Source organism: Microtus oregoni, unplaced genomic scaffold (assembly GCF_018167655.1).
Source record: "Microtus oregoni isolate MIOR12 unplaced genomic scaffold, Mior012 000119F_ref0000445, whole genome shotgun sequence".
NCBI lineage: Eukaryota > Metazoa > Chordata > Mammalia > Rodentia > Cricetidae > Microtus > Microtus oregoni.
This window is the reverse complement of record NW_024544748.1, coordinates 77,370-93,147: the sequence shown is the minus strand read 5'-3', so window position 1 is coordinate 93,147 and position 15,778 is coordinate 77,370. Positions and strand designations below refer to the sequence as shown.

The 15,778-nt window shown below is 42.6% G+C and overlaps 1 protein-coding gene across 1 annotated transcript; it reads left to right on the top strand.

Annotated features, from left to right (window-relative positions):
* Positions 1-11,312: 11,312 nt before the first annotated feature.
* On the top strand, positions 11,313-12,314 carry LOC121444288 (glyceraldehyde-3-phosphate dehydrogenase-like). Its single transcript, XM_041646109.1, has one exon. The coding sequence runs from the start codon at positions 11,313-11,315 to the stop codon at positions 12,312-12,314; it is 1,002 nt and encodes a 333-aa protein (XP_041502043.1).
* Positions 12,315-15,778: the final 3,464 nt, after the last annotated feature.

The following is a 15,778-nucleotide window of genomic DNA, read 5'->3' as shown; positions in this document are numbered from 1 at the left end:
CAGGGAAAGATTCAGCATGTCTGACCTGGCAGCTCCATGGTGGCTCTCTCTCTGACTCTTCTTCCCAGCATTCATTCTGTCTATTCCACCTACCTAAGTGCTGCCCTAACAAAAGGCCAAGGCAGTTTTTTTATTCAACCAATGAAAGCAACACATAGACAGAAGAACCTCCTACGCCACTCTGGGCCATCCGAGAGTGCAGGAATCCCATTAAACCTGGATATATTTTAATTTGGCTTGTTGTGATTTGGCTTGATTGGGAATTTTGTGTCAGCAGAGAGCTTGTGTTAGGAAAAATTCCTAACATCTTGGAGGCCCCACTGGGTAGCGCAGCCTTTTTGTGAGGCCCTAGGCCACACATCGAAAGCCCCCTAGTCCACAACCTGAGCTCTCCATGCCATGCTAAAACCGGCTTGGCTACAGCGGCTGCGTATTGGTTAGTCCCTTTTTCTTGTCTATGCTATAGGGTTTTGGGGGGACCCATTTGTACTTACTAGTCGATTATCAGACTCTTGTTGAAGCCATGAGCTAGCGCCAAAAGTTTGATCTCAGCAGCGGCTAGACCGGCAAGACAGGGCCTAGCATAGATGGACTTTGTTTGCTTTAGGGACGCCTAGCATTCAATTTCCATGACCCCGTTAGGCCTAAGAGCTATTTTAGCAGACACGCTGTAATAGACTTAGGCCATGTGGTTGGGCATAAACTTTAAAATGGGCACTTGCAGTTCAAAGCCAGATCCGCTGTTGCCCCTGGGATGCCTCTTACAAAATCTTTATAAATTGAGACTTCTAATACCATCTGTCCCAAATGGCTAATTTCCCTATGTACTACCAGAAGGAAGCCTTGAGCTTACTATCGTCCGGGACCTAGAAAATTTTTGCCACCATAAGGACAAATGAACAGAGCTTACATATGTCCATGGTGTTTGGGCTGCGCTCTCGCCCTTACCTTAGTAGCCAGTGTCTTGCAGCACCAATCTTGGTTGATAAGGCCACAATGCCTCTAAATTCCTGGTCATCTGGGAATTGGGACCTGGACAATTCCAGCTGGACCACGCAGCCAGAGGCACTGGCCCCTCCCCCACACCCTCAAGCCCATACTACCCAACCCCCTCCTGTGGAGCAACGTTCTCCACAATCCTCTCCTTCCCTGTCTAGCCCCCCTTCCCAATTCAGAGGTTCAAGGTCAACTTCCACATTACCCACTTTCCCTTCCCCCTCCCACCTCATCTCTCCACCCTTGTACCCCCTCTGAACACTGGGCTAGCCCCTCTCAATCCTCCCCAGTCTCCTCCCATACCAGATCCCACCATAGCTCCGCCCTTCTCTGTCATCGCCAGAGGGTGGCAGGAGTTGATGGCATTATAAAAGTTTATGTTCCCTTTTCTCTTCCAGATCTCTCTGATAGAAAAGTGACTAGGTTCCTTTTCTACTAATCCTTCTGCTTATATCAAGGAGTTTCATTATTTGTCCCAGACCTACAATCTTACCTGGCATGACTATTATGTCATCCAAGCCTCTACTCTCACTCCAGGGGACAGAGTACTCCTCAAACAGTTAATTCCTAGGTCTCTCGAACCTCCATGGACAGGACCTCACACAGTAATCCTCACCACCCCCTCGGCTGCCAAGCTCTTAGGACATCCATGCTGGTACCCATGTCCAAGCTCAAGAGGGCACCTACTCAGGACACTTGGTCTGTCCAGCAGACAGGACCCTCCACCCTCTGATTTTCCAGGATGCCACAATGAAGGGCCGACCTGCTCCTCATCCTGGCACACTCATCTTTGGTAATAACAATATTTTCTTTCTAGACACCTGCCTTCTCACCTCCCCCAAGGAACAGATGCCTGCCTTCTCCGGGATGACAGTACACTGGATGCCTTTCCAGTCACACCTCTCGCTGAGCATGGACCCAACAACACCCAGCTCTCCCCTTCCCTACATCACCCTATGCCCGCAGGAAGTAGCCAGACTTGAGTCAATGCCCCTTTTTCATAGAGAGCCTAAATTGTTGGTCACAATTTTCATTTCAATTTCTTGTCATCCCTATATCCAAAGAGTCTGAAATGTTAAGTTGGGAGCATTATCCCCAGCCCCTCACATCCATCCCAGCCCCCAGGCCTGGGAGTTGTATTGGTCTGGACTCCAAATCCCAGCATGCCTGGTCCTGACCCCTCCATGGGTGTGGGGGGGTCAGGACCACTTTCACAGGGTATTTAAGTGAGCTCCTAGAGAAGAAATAAGTGGTCTCTTTCCTCTCTGCCCCCGGTGGTCATGTTGGCAGCCTCCCGGTTCCCCCTAGGGGCCACCCGAGTGCGCAGGAATTCCATTAAACCTGGATATATTTTAATTTGGCTTATTGGGATTTGGCTTGATTGGGATTTTTGTGTTGGCAGAGAGCTTGTGTTAGGAAAAATTCCTAACAGTAGGGTTGTTGTCCAAAGACTTATTGAAAGTCCCTCTGTCTTTGTCTAGAAAAAGAACTTGATACTGAGTTTAAAGGGCATTTGACATCTACCAGTTAGTTGCACTCCAGAGAACAGTGTTTGCTGTATGTGGGACCCTTATCATCAGAACTTGCCCGATATGAGCTTGTCCACTTCCTTTACAAGGACTATGGTAGCCACTATGGCCCACAAGCAGGATGGCTATCTAGAGGCTACTGAATCCAATCTTTTTTAGATATAGGCTAAGGGTGTTTTCCAAGAACCCAGGGTTTCGGTCAGGACTCCCTTGTCAATGCCCTTTTTTCATGCATGTAAAGAAGGACTTGGTAACATCAGGGAGAATTAAGGTAGGTACTTGCACAAGAGCCTCCTTTAAGCTTTTAAAGACTTGTTTATGTGTCTTAGTTCATTCTAAGAGGGTATTGCCTTCCACTGTGGCTAAATACAGAGGCCTAGTAATTTCAGCAATTTCAGGTATCCAGATATAGCAATGCCAATGGCCTCCAAAAATTCTTTAACTTGCTTCTTTGTGGTTTGGGTAAAGAAAGTTTCTCACTATGGCTTCTTATGCAGGTCTTTGACAATAGTATTTTTCTTTCCTTTAATTCATACCCCAATAGGTGACCTGAAGTGTACAAATTTGACCTTTCTATTTGGAGACCTGATAGCCTAATTGAACCAGAGTCCTTCAGAGTCCTTGGGTAGCCTCTAAACAGTTGTCCTTATCCTTGGCAGCCAATAGCATATCATCCACATAAAGTACTTTTGGGTATTCATTATGGTAACAGTTTAGGTCCTGGTTAAGGGATTCATCAAAGATAGTAGGGGAATTCTTTATGTAATCAAGTCCAGGTCAGTTGTTCCAGTACACTTAGTTCAGGACTGTCCCATCCAAATGCAAAGATGGACTGTCTTAGTTTTGACATAGGAATGAAGAAAATGTATCTTTTATATCCAGCATAGTATAGACAGCAAAGTATATGTTCAGGTGAAAGTAAGCTGAACAGAGTGAATAACTTCTGCTACAGAGATTTGCATTGGTATGAATCTTGGTTTATTGATACACATTTAAGGTCAATTTTGTTATATGTATATATGTATTTCTGATTTCGATTAAGGTGTTGTGTTTGTGCTGCTCACTTAAAATGTAATGTATAATTAAGAAATATAGGTTAATAGAGAGCCATCTATAGTAGCCAAAGTTGTAGTCATGATAGTTAGATTTTCTAGATGTACAGAGATGCATTTCAGATAAATAGGGATTCTTCAAACCTTTCAAAGACTACAGAATATGCCATTTAAAATGTTTAAAAAACTTAGGACTTTTCATGACAGCAAGACACATCTGTTCCTGGCAGAACCAATTACTTCAAGAGGAAGATAGGCATCAAAGAGGCTCCTTAAGGAGTTGGTTAGCCATTTGGGCAAGAAACTGCTCTTGCCTGGACTGTTTGATGAACTGGACTTGCAGGACCTACAGAGAAATGACTGATGAACTTGTCTAAAGGTGAGATGGTTCTTTGGGGTTTCTGTTTCCTGAAAGAATAGAAAGAGTCTGCTAGACATCCTGCAGGACACAGAAAAAAGTGATTGACAAACAACCAATATAGGTGGAACTGTCTTTGAAATTTCCTGCTTCATGGGAAAGACTTCTGGATACAATGGGCCTATAGACTGAAGATGGATGTCCCAATGGTACAAAGAACTTTGGGTGACTGTCCAGGCAGCAAGATGTCTCTGTCATTTTTAGAGTTTTGGAAGTTGCTTACAATGCACTTCCTGTTTACTTAGGTAATATTATATCTTTCTGGAGTCTTTGATGGAGCTGAAGAATTGATAGTTATAGTTTTCCTTAGTTACGATAAAAGATAAAGTAGATATAAATGTTGTAACTGTAATTATTACTTGATACCTGTTTTGTTATGTGTAATTTTATTATGTTAAAGTTAAAACCTTCCTTTTTATATAAGCAGAAAAGGGAAGGTGATGTGGGATTTCCCTCTGTGTGCTGTGATTACCATTAATGAATAAAGAAACTGCTTTGAACCTATAACAGGGCAGAACTTAGGTAGCCGGGGAAAACTAAACTGAATCCTGGGAGAAAGAAGGGCAGAGTCAGAGAGAAGCTATGAAATAGCTGCCGGAGACAGATGTGCTGAAACTTTGCCGGTAGGCCACAACCTCGTAGTGATGCACAGATTAATAGAAATGGGTTAAATTAATATGTAAGAGTTAGCCAATAAGAAGCTAGAGCTAATGGGCCAAGCAGTGATTTAATTAGTACAGTTTCTGTGTGATTATTTCAGGAGCCTGGACAGCCAAGAACTAACAAGCAGCCTCCTCCAACAAACTTCTATCCACTTGCTCACCTCTCTTAGATTCTGTACAGGTCTATAGTCCTGAGTTCCTGGTTTTGACCTGGTAATAGAGTATTCTAGGATGACCATCATAGAGTGAGTATGTCTGCCTCAAGGAAGCATCTGATGTGGATCTTATCCATTCTTTGCCTTCTGAGATAATAGGGTATTGTTTAACCTGGATGGTAATGGCTCCCAAGGTCAGTTGTATTATGGTTGGGGGCACATGCTTGACCAGGCTAGCGGGGGTTATCTTCAGCACAGACAGTAAGAGTGTCTTTTATCAATTGTTCCTTTAGTTCTCCCTCTATGTCTTACATAAGACCTTGAAGAAGGCGATATTCCTTGTTTAAGAGGCAGATGCATACCAGGCCTATGAATAGATTCCGTGTTGGAAGCTTGGACATCTCACCCAACCCTGAGAATAAGATAGTTGTTTGGAGTTTATTCAGGAGGTCTCTCCCTAGCAAGGGAAATGAACACTCAGGAATCACAATGAAAAAAATGAGTCATGGTTCCTTTTCCTAATTTAACACTCTGGTTTGTAGTCCAATTATACTTTTTAACTTCTCCGGTTACCCCTTACATCTCATTTTTTTAGCAAGGGATCTCAGACATCTCTCTAACACTGAAAATGAAGCTCCCATGTCTACCAAGAAATTTATAGGTTGTCCCCCAATTGAAACAGTTACCATAGGTTCCTAGGGACCTAATTTGAAAGAACCATGCCCCCCTTATTCTTCCAAAGTCAGTACTGGCTTTGGCTGAAGAACACCCACCTATGGTCAGGGAGGGTCTTCCTGTTTCCATTGGGAGCATTCATTTTTCCAGTGCCTCAATTCTTTGCAGTAAGCAAATGGATCTTTTTAAGGAGGCCTTTTCTTTTTGTTGTATGAGGCTTGCCTAGGACTGAAAGTGCCAGAAATATAATATGTTAGTGTAGCCACCACGGTCCAATTTACTTTCTTTATTAACAGACATATCTTTGCTGTTTCTATTGTCAAACACTTTTTCAGCCATCTTCAATAATTCTGACTTTTCCTCCCCACAATCTCATCCATCTTTTGGATTCATATATATATATATATATATATATATATATATATATATATGGGTCCAACTGATCTATAAAGGCCAGGTTAATTGCTTTAAGGTTTGCCAGGTCCACTATATATATGTGTGTGTGTGTGTGTGTGTGTATAGATGGCATGCCTATATTGAAGAAATGCTGAAGGTGATTCATCTGAGCATTGTTTCATATTAACCACTTTAGACAAATTAGTAAGTTTGAGGGTTGCCCATTTAAGACCCTCCAATAGATCCTGGTGGTACTTACCAAGTGATTTTTCACCCTCTTCTGTCCCATAGTTCCATCTTCGTCTCCTTTGGGGTAGAACTTGGTCAATTGCCACTATTCTCTGGTCATTATCAAGAGCCTTTAACACAGACAGTACCTTATCTGCTTTTGCTAGGAGTCTCTTTCTTCTGTAGAAAAGAGAGTGTGGAGAATCTGCTGGCAGCTCTCCCAGTTGGGGAGGTGGTTAAAGAAAAGAGAATCACTCAGGGAAATTAAAGCACTGGGTCTGTGCTGAAAGGGGGATTATGATTTTTCCAGTTGTAGAGATCTGTTATAGAAACAGAGTATACATGTATTGACCATCAGGGACCGGGTGGGGAGGAAACATAGGGGCTGGGGTTGCTTCTGCTTCAGGGACAGAGATGGGAACTGAAGCTGCAGATCAGTCGGGAGAAGAAACTGAGTCTGGTTTCTTGGCCCAGAGTCAAGGCCAAGGATGGCCCTGATGAGTATGGGGAGGAGAAAAGATGGAAGGTGGGATCCTTGGTGATAGGGTAATCATAATCCTGCTTAATTCTAGGACAGTAAAGTTTGTCAACATTCCTTAAAACACAGCTTAGAGGAGTTTCTGGCTTACTAATCTTATTATCCATGCCCCAAGTTCAGACCACAGAAGATTTACAACAAGAAAACAATAGAGACAAACAAAACACAGAACAAAACATAGGGGACAAAGATCCAAGTGCTAAAAACCAGGTAGGTGGTACAACATCTCACTAGTACCTTGGGTAGAAATTTGTGTGCCTTGTCAGGCAGTTTATTGACCCAAGACAGGATCCCACCAGAACTAGTATCAGATGTCATAGAAGAAGATGCCTTACTATAACTTACTGATGAAGGCCTCCTCAGACAGGTGCTTGCTGATTTTTTTGTTTTGTTTTGGCTATTAACCTTGGTAGTCCATAGTTCTGAAAGCACATCTCTAGGCCTTGGAACTTCTTCAAGGTACTCATTCCAAGGGATGCAGTGCTTTAGTCCCAGAGGCCCAGAGGGAAGGGTCTCCAAGATTGGAATGGGGTCTTGTCTCACTGGGGCCTCCAGATGTTAAGCCCATCAAGCCAGAGTAAAGACCATTACCCAAATTAAAGTTAATTAAGCAAACTTTAGTATTACTGTACATGGAACTGCCTCTCTAAAGTGGGGTTTAAGAGAATAGTGTTGGCTTAACGTTTTAAGCCTTTATAGGAAGAATGTGAAGACTGGAGGTTTCCTGAGGAATTTGATAGCATATAGGTTTAAAGCTAAATTGAAGGCATGTTACACAGAAGAGGCTAGAGTAATGGTTCTCAACCTTCCTAATACTGTGACCTTTTAATACAGGTCCTCATGTTGTGGTGATGCCCAACTGTAAAATTATTTTCATTGCTACTTCATACAGTTATGAATTTTAATGTAAATACCTGTATTTTCCAATTGTCTTGGGCTACCCCTTTGTAAAGGTTGAGAACAACTGACCTAGAGAAAGGACTTTTAAAGGTGAGCACCATAATTAACTCATTTGTACGAAATGTGTAGCCGAGTGAGAATCTGTAACATGAACGGCTGGCTTGTTTGTTGGGGTTTCTGTCCCGCCCAGTACACCACAACTGTTTGGCCCCAAAGAAAATCACACATAGATCTCTATAAGTTATAAGGCTGATTGGCCCATTAGCTCTAGCCTCTCATTGGCTAACTCTCATATCTTGATTAACCCATTTTTCTGATCTATGTTAGCCATGTGGCTCAGTACCTTTTTTCAGTGGGGCAGATCATATCCTGCTGGTTCAGTGGTCTGGGCAGGAGTGGGAGGAATCAACTTCCTCCTTCCCAGAATTCTCCTGTTCTCGTTACATCATTTCTACTTCCTGTCTGGTTTTCCTGCCTATATTTCCTGTCAATCAGCGTTTATGATTGACAGAATACAGACAATTCTCCCACATCAAGAATCTGTTTTTACTCCCCCAGTTGTGAGGAGCTGTCTCTCTCTGTATACAGCAATAAGGGAGCTCTCTCCCTCTCTGGTATATGGTGACAAGTGGGTTTGCAAAAGCCAGAGCAAGCAACCAATTATCTCATATCAGTTTTGCAATTTGGGGGAGGGGGACAAAGAATCACAGTTGTTGGGTACTTATCTTTTAGGAATTTAGGATGGGTGCCTATAACAAAATAGAGTTTTCTTTCTTTTCTTTTTTCTTTGTCTTTTTTTTTTTGTTGTTGTTTTTCAAGACAGAGTTTCTCTGTAGCTTTGGAGTCTGGATAAAGCTATTATAGAAAGATGTTTCAAAAATATTTATAAAAATTGGATTCTCTATCCCTACTAATTCTCTAAACAAGGCCTTATTAACATTAAAATTTTATATCTTGCCGAAGACAATCTCGCTGTCAGAGAACAACACTGGTCACCAAAGGACAGGAGATTAAAACCCAAGATATGGTTCAGAAGAGCCACTTTGGGTTCAGTGAAGAGCATGACTTCAGGTATAAAGAGGCCCAAGATTAGAAAAATCCAGTTAGAAGTTAGAAATCCAGTGAATGTATTTCTGAGATGTCTGACCATCATATCAGGTTGTCTCAGTTTGGGTTTTTATCGCTGTAAAGGGACTCCATGGCCACAGCAACTTTTATAAAGAAAACATTTAATTGAGGTGGCTCACTTACAGTTTCAGAGCTTCAGGCCGTTATTGTCATGGTGGGAGCATGGCATTGTGCAGGCAGACGTGGTGCTGGAGCTGAGAGTGCTGCATCTTGCAGGCAATAGGAAGTCGACTGTTCATCGCACTGAGGAAACCTTGAGTAAAAGAGACCTCAAAGCCTGCCCCAACAGTGACACACTTCCTCCAATAAGGCTGCATGCCTCCGAATAGTGCCACTCCCTTTGGGGGACATTTTCTTTCAAACCACCACATTGGCCATGAGAAATACTTACTTAATTTATGTCCCCAGGTTACCACTTTTTAAATCCAGTGGCTTGGTTACATTCTTCTATACCTGTTTATATTAATGATTCCCTCCGTTTCAGGAGTTACTCCTCTAACCACCTGGAGTGCCAGTAAGCTTCATTCAACTATTCTGGACAGGCTTTAGCCCTGTCATTTACATAAGAATATGTCACACAGATTACTAACACAGGTGTATGACAATGGGTCCTTAAAATGAGAGCACATATAATTGGGAATTGACTGGGGTCCACCTCCTGGGTGTTGTGTTGTACAAACAATATTCCTTCCTAGTGAAAAATCATGCTACATGTAGAGATGAAGAAAGAACTCTTTTATAGCACTTCGCCAGTTCTTGGCTAATGCCCAAGGAAGAGCTGGCTCCAACAGAAGATTTTATTAGTTTATATGCCCCTTAAATTTATGTATTTTACATACACTGTCATCTTTAGATTTCTTTTGAGTCCCGGCCCCAGCTTATACTTCAAACAATTTAAACAGAGACAGGAGACTGCAAGCAAAGATACTGCATATTGTGAGAATTATTTTAAAGTGCACCAGTGTTGTCCTTTTTTGAGTAATTGTTACTCAGGGTCAACTTGCCCACATGGCAGAATTATGTTCTGGATAGGAGCACGATAAGCCGGTTGGTACTGGCATCTTCAGTAGGCTGTGCTTATGTCAAAATACACATTCACTCATGACTTCCCTCACTCCAGGCTTCCTCGCTCTCTACATCTCTCTTTTTTTCTTAGATATTGAGATGGATCTTTACTCAGCCCAGGGGCAGTTTGCTGCAATGTGTGATACCAGACTGCAAGAATGAAACTTTTCTTGAGAGTCTGAGTGTTTATAAACACAACCGATAAGTTTGTGCAAAGACTAACAACTGCAGCATCCTCTTCTGAGTTGTTACAGCCCGAGACTCTTGCCTACAGAGGTCTCCTATGGAGAACCTGTCCCCATGTGCTGTACCTAATGAACATGCTGAGGTTCCAGGTTGCAGTGGCAGCTGTTAGAGAAGCCCAGCTAACCCCAGTTTCACTGTATATGTGCCCTTTCTTCATTTCTGTGATACCGCTAGCCAGAGTTTCAGAACCCAAACTCCTCAGGACATGGCAGAATATCGAATCCTTTGGTCATATGCTAAGGAGCAGTTAGCTGTGTCATACAGAAGATTTATTTTTAGTTCTTTCAGAATTCTCTACTAATTTAAAGAGTGGTTAGATCAGTTTGTAATCCCAGGAATGGCCAAGGAGAGGCTGGCTGTCCACATAATGGGTCAGCCTATGTACGATCATGAGATTCTTCCTCTTGTGAAGTTACTTTTTGATGAGCATTTACACGGAACACAATTATCTTTACATCTTTTGCCAATGATCTACCCTCATACTCCTTCAATAAATGTCTTTCTCACCAATTTTCCAATCATGCTATTTGCAAGTCCCTTACAATCCAGCCAACCCATTGGTTATAGCTCATGGCTCTATAAACCATCACACATCTGACTATTTCTCCTTCCAAGGAAAGTGTACAGCCATGAACACTGCCCAAAGTTCTTCCCACTGTGATGATACTTTTGTACCAGTATCCTTTATAGTTGCCCGGAAAAGTGCTGTAATGATGCTGCTCTCTGCTTCTGGTGGACATAGTATGCAGAACCATCAGCAAATGATGCCTTATTCTTCTCTTCTTTAATCAGGGGGCTCACTCCATAATGCAATAGGTTGATTCATGAGGATAGGAGGTATTTTAATAACAAGAATAGGAACCATAGACAGTTGGGCAACTTCTTCATGTAACTTGCTTGTACCCTGAGGACCTGCTCAGGCTTGCTCATCTACATATGACTTCTATTTGATAATAGATTGCATCTATACATGTCCAACATTATGGTTTTGTGGATCAGATAGTACCCAGCTCATGCTAGGCAGTTCAAATCACATGGTAACCTTGTGGCTCGTTGTCAAACATTAACTTTCCATGAAGACCCAATAACAGGCCAAGACCTGATGCTCAAATAGGGAGTAATTGTCTACACTGCGTTCAGCGTTTTTATACTCTAAGTTCTCACAACAACCCATTCATCTCCGAGCAATCAAAGGATTTCCCCACTAAAAGTTTCAGCTCCTTCCACAATCCTCCTCAAAACCTCCTCAGAGGCTCTCTGCTCCTCCCTGTTCTAGAGACAGCTGCTTCTTTTCGTGCAGTGCCGGCCTCGTTCCAGAGACACGATGGTGAAGGTCGGAGTGAATGGATTTGGCCGTATTGGACGCCTGGTTACCAGGGCTGCCTTCACTTGTGGCAAAGTGGACGTTGTTGCTATCAATGACCCTTTCATCGACCTCAACTACATGGTCTACATGTTCCAGTATGACTCCACCCATGGCAAGTTCAAAGGCACAGTTAAGGCTGAGAATGGGAAGCTTGTCATCAACGGGAAGGCCATCACCATCTTCCAGGAGCGAGATCCCGCCAACATCAAATGGGGGGATGCCGGCGCCGAGTATGTTGTGGAGTCTACCGGTGTCTTCACCACCATGGAGAAGGCAGGGGCCCACTTGAAGGGTGGGGCCAAGAGGGTCATCATCTCCGCCCCTTCTGCCGATGCCCCCATGTTTGTGATGGGTGTGAACCATGACAAGTATGACAGTTCCCTCAAGATTGTCAGCAACGCTTCCTGCACCACCAACTGCTTAGCCCCCTTGGCCAAGGTCATCCATGACAACTTTGGCATCGTGGAAGGACTCATGACAACAGTCCATGCCATCACGGCCACCCAGAAGACTGTGGATGGCCCCTCTGGGAAGCTGTGGCGAGATGGCCGTGGTGCTGCCCAGAACATCATCCCTGTGTCCACTGGCGCTGCCAAGGCTGTGGGCAAAGTCATCTCAGAGCTGAACGGGAAGCTCAAGGGCATGGTCTTCCGCGTTCCTACCCCCAATGTGTCCGTCGTGGACCTGACATGCCGCCTGGAGAAAGCTGCCAAGTATGATGACATCAAGAAGGTGGTAAAGCAGGCATCGGAGGGCCCACTAAAGGGCATCCTGGGCTACACTGAGGACCAGGTCGTCTCCTGTGACTTTAACAGTGACTCCCACTCTTCCACCTTCGATGCTGGGGCTGGCATTGCTCTCAATGACAACTTTGTAAAGCTCATTTCCTGGTACGACAATGAATTCGGCTACAGCAACAGAGTGGTGGACCTCATGGCCTACATGGCCTCCAAGGACTAAGAAGCCCACCCTGGACCACCCATCCCAGCAAGGACACAGCAAGAGAGAGGTCCTCGGCTGCTGAGCAGTCCCTGGCCTAACTAACCCTTAACACTGAGCATCTCCCTCACAGTTTCCATTCCAGACCCCCAGAATAGCAGGAGGGGCCTTAGGGAGCCCTACTCTCTTGAATACCATCAATAAAGTTCATTGCACCCCTAAAAAAAAAAACCTCCTCAGATCCAGTACAGTAATACCCCACAACCTGGTACCAATTCCTATCTTAGCATTTCTGTTACTGTGATAAGCCACCATGACCAAAAGCAACTCGGGGAGGAAAAGGTTTATTTCACTTATACTTTCACATCACAGTCCCTCATCAAAGGGAACCAGAGCAAAACCTCAAAGCAGGAACTTGGGGACAAAAACGAATGCAGAGGCCATAGAGAAATTTGATTTACTAGCTTGCTCAATCTGCCTTCTTGTAGCACTCAGTACTCCATTGCATGGGTAGCCCCGCGCAGAGTGGTCTGGGTTTTACCACATCCATCATTAGTTTTAAAAATTCATCACAGGCTTGCCCACAGGATAAAATTGTAAAGGGCATTTTTCAATTGAGGCTCCCTGTTAGGTAGAGTTTTTCTGTGTCCTGGCAGTCTCTCCTAAATGACCACAAGAGACTTAACAGAAATTATAAGTGCTTGCCTGATAGCTTACCCTTTTTACTAACTAGCTCTTACAACTTAAGTTAACCTATTTCTATTCATCTATGTATTATGGCTTTACCTGTCCTCCAGCATGTCTTGCTCCCTTAGTGTCTCCTGGCAACTCCACTGATTCTACCGTTCTTCCTCCCAGCATTTTCAGTTTAGCTGTACACCTATACTTCCTGCCTAGCTACCAGTCTGTCAGTTCTCTACTAATGAGTGATATGTATTAATATTGTACAAAAGGATTATTACACAGCACTCTGTCTTCTAAAATGACTCTAGTTTGTGTCAAGTTGACATGAAACTAGGCAGCACAGAGAACTTTCAGTTCATGTGGTGGTTTGAATGAGAAGGCCCCCATAGACTAATGTGTTTGAATACTTGACCCCTGCTTGTGGAAATATTTGAAAAGGATTAGAGGTATGACCTTGTTGGAGGAGGTGCATCACTGGGGGCAGGTTTTGAGAGTTTCTAAAGCCAATGCCATTCCCAGTTAGCCCCTTCTCAGTATCATGCTTGTAGGTGTCAACTACTATTCTAATGCCATACTTGCCTGCTCCTGACATGATGGTCATGAACTAATCCTCAGAAACTTTGAGGTCCAATTAAATTATTTCTTTTATAATTTTCCTTTAGTCATGGTGTTTTGTCACAGCAACTGAAAAGTAACTCAGTCCCATAGCTCATTTCTTAAATGGTCATTTGTTTTTTCCAATCTAGAGCAGTGGTTCGCACCGTTCCTAATGTTGCAACCCAGCAACATTAGGAACCACAACAGCTCTTCTTGTTGTGGTGAACCTCAACCATACAATTATTGTTATTGTTACTTCATAACTGTAATATTGCTACTGTTATAAATCATAATGTAAGTATTTTTAGAGATATAGGTTTACCAAAGGGGTTGCAACCCACAGATTGAGAAACACTGCTCTATGTGTTGTCTTCCTTTAAATACTTTCCTGTAGGCAGCAGGTACATAGGTTTTATTTATTGATCCAGTCAAGAAGCCTGTGTATTTTACTGGAGAGTTGAAACCATGAATATTTAAAGTTACTATTGAAAGTTGTGTGTTAATTGTAGGCATTGTGTTGCTGCGTGTTTTGTGTTTTAGTTATTATACCTTAATTGTTTTCTTTCTACAGTTTCTTGATTATACTTATTCCTCTTTTCAGTCTGAAGTATTGCTGCTCATATTCTGTTTAGGGTTGTCTAAGGGATAGGAAATCTTTCTATTTATTTATATTTTGTTTGCATTGGTGTTTTGCCTGAATGTATGTCTGTGTAAGGATGTCGGAAGCCCTAAAATTGTAGTTACAGACAGTTGTGAGCTGCCATATGGTTGTGGAAATTGAACCCAGGTTCTCTGGAAGAACAGTCAGTACTTTTAACTGCTGAGTCATCTCTCTAGCCCCTGAATATGAATTATTTTATCCTGCCTGGATCTTGGAAAATTTTTCTCCTTCAATTTTTGCAGATAGTTTTGCTGGGTGGGTACAGTAGTCTGCATTGGCATTTGTGGCCTTTTAGAAATTGGAGTGAGTTGTTCTATGCCCTTCTGGCTTTCAACATTTCCATTGAGAAATCAGTTGTATTCTGATTGGGTTTTCCTTTATATGTGGCTTGTGTTTTTAGTCTCCCGCAGCTTTCAATGCTCTTCTTTGTTCTGTATATATAATGTTTAATGCCATAAAGCACTTATTTTCTGATCTTGTCTGCTTGGTATTCTGTGTGCTTCCTGTACCTGTATGGATATATCTTCCCTTATTTGGGGGATATTTTTTTCTATAATCTTGTTGAAGATCTGGTCAATGCCATTGACCTTGGATTCTTCATCTATGTCTATAATTCCTGCATGTTCCCTTCCTGTGCTTTAATTTTTTTCCGTATTATTTGCTTGTGTGGTCTAACTCCTCTATTTTATCATTGACTTCTGATATTCTAGCTTCTATTTGATCCAGTGTAAGGCTTTCTCTTGATTTTTCTAGTTGGATTAGTGTGTTTATCAATTCCACCTTTATTTCAACTTGATTTATCTTGAATATTTCTATCTTTTTATAGAATTCTAATTTCAAATCTTAAACCATTTTCATAGTTCCCAGCCATATATCTGCATTTTCTTAGACATTTTTGAGGCTTTGTTATCCTCTTGAAGTTCAGTAGAAGTTTGTATCTTCTTTATACTCCTTGAATTCTTTGATACAGTTTATGATTTTTCTTAGAAATCTGTGTTCTGAGATTCACGTAGGTAACTCTCATCAGAGATCACTTTTATAAGACTATGGTGTTTGGTGGGAGGCATGCTTGGCCATTCATTTTGTTTTTGTTTTGAGGATGTGATTTTAGTATGTGTATTCCTTTCTCTGAGTGTCTTATGTGAGTTTTTAACTTGTCGTAGATTGGGCAAGAGCAGGAGCTGTGTAACTGTAGCTAGGCTAGGCAAAGTTAATGCAGGAGGTGCATGATTGGACTTAGACCAGGCAAAGCTGTTTCGGGAACTAGGTCTGTGGGTGTGGAGGTTGCTGTGAAATAATCCTGTACACTGTGAAAATGCGAAAGTAAAAAAACCCGATTGTTGGCCAGTAGCCAGGAAGGAAGTATAGGTAGGACAACCAAGCTAAGAAAGGGGAAGAAAGAGGGGTGGAGTCAGAGGAGTCACCAGCACATGCAGAGGAAACAGGACATGTAGAAAATGAGGTAGCAAGTCATGCTATGTGGTAGAGGGTGAATAAGAAATATAGGTTAATTTAAAGTATAAGAGTTAGCTAGTAACAAGCC

What these genes read in the sequence shown, in the direction of transcription:
- LOC121444288 (XM_041646109.1), top strand. Translation starts at nt 11,313, where the DNA reads ATGGTGAAGGTCGGAGTGAATGGATTTGGCCGTATTGGACGCCTGGTT.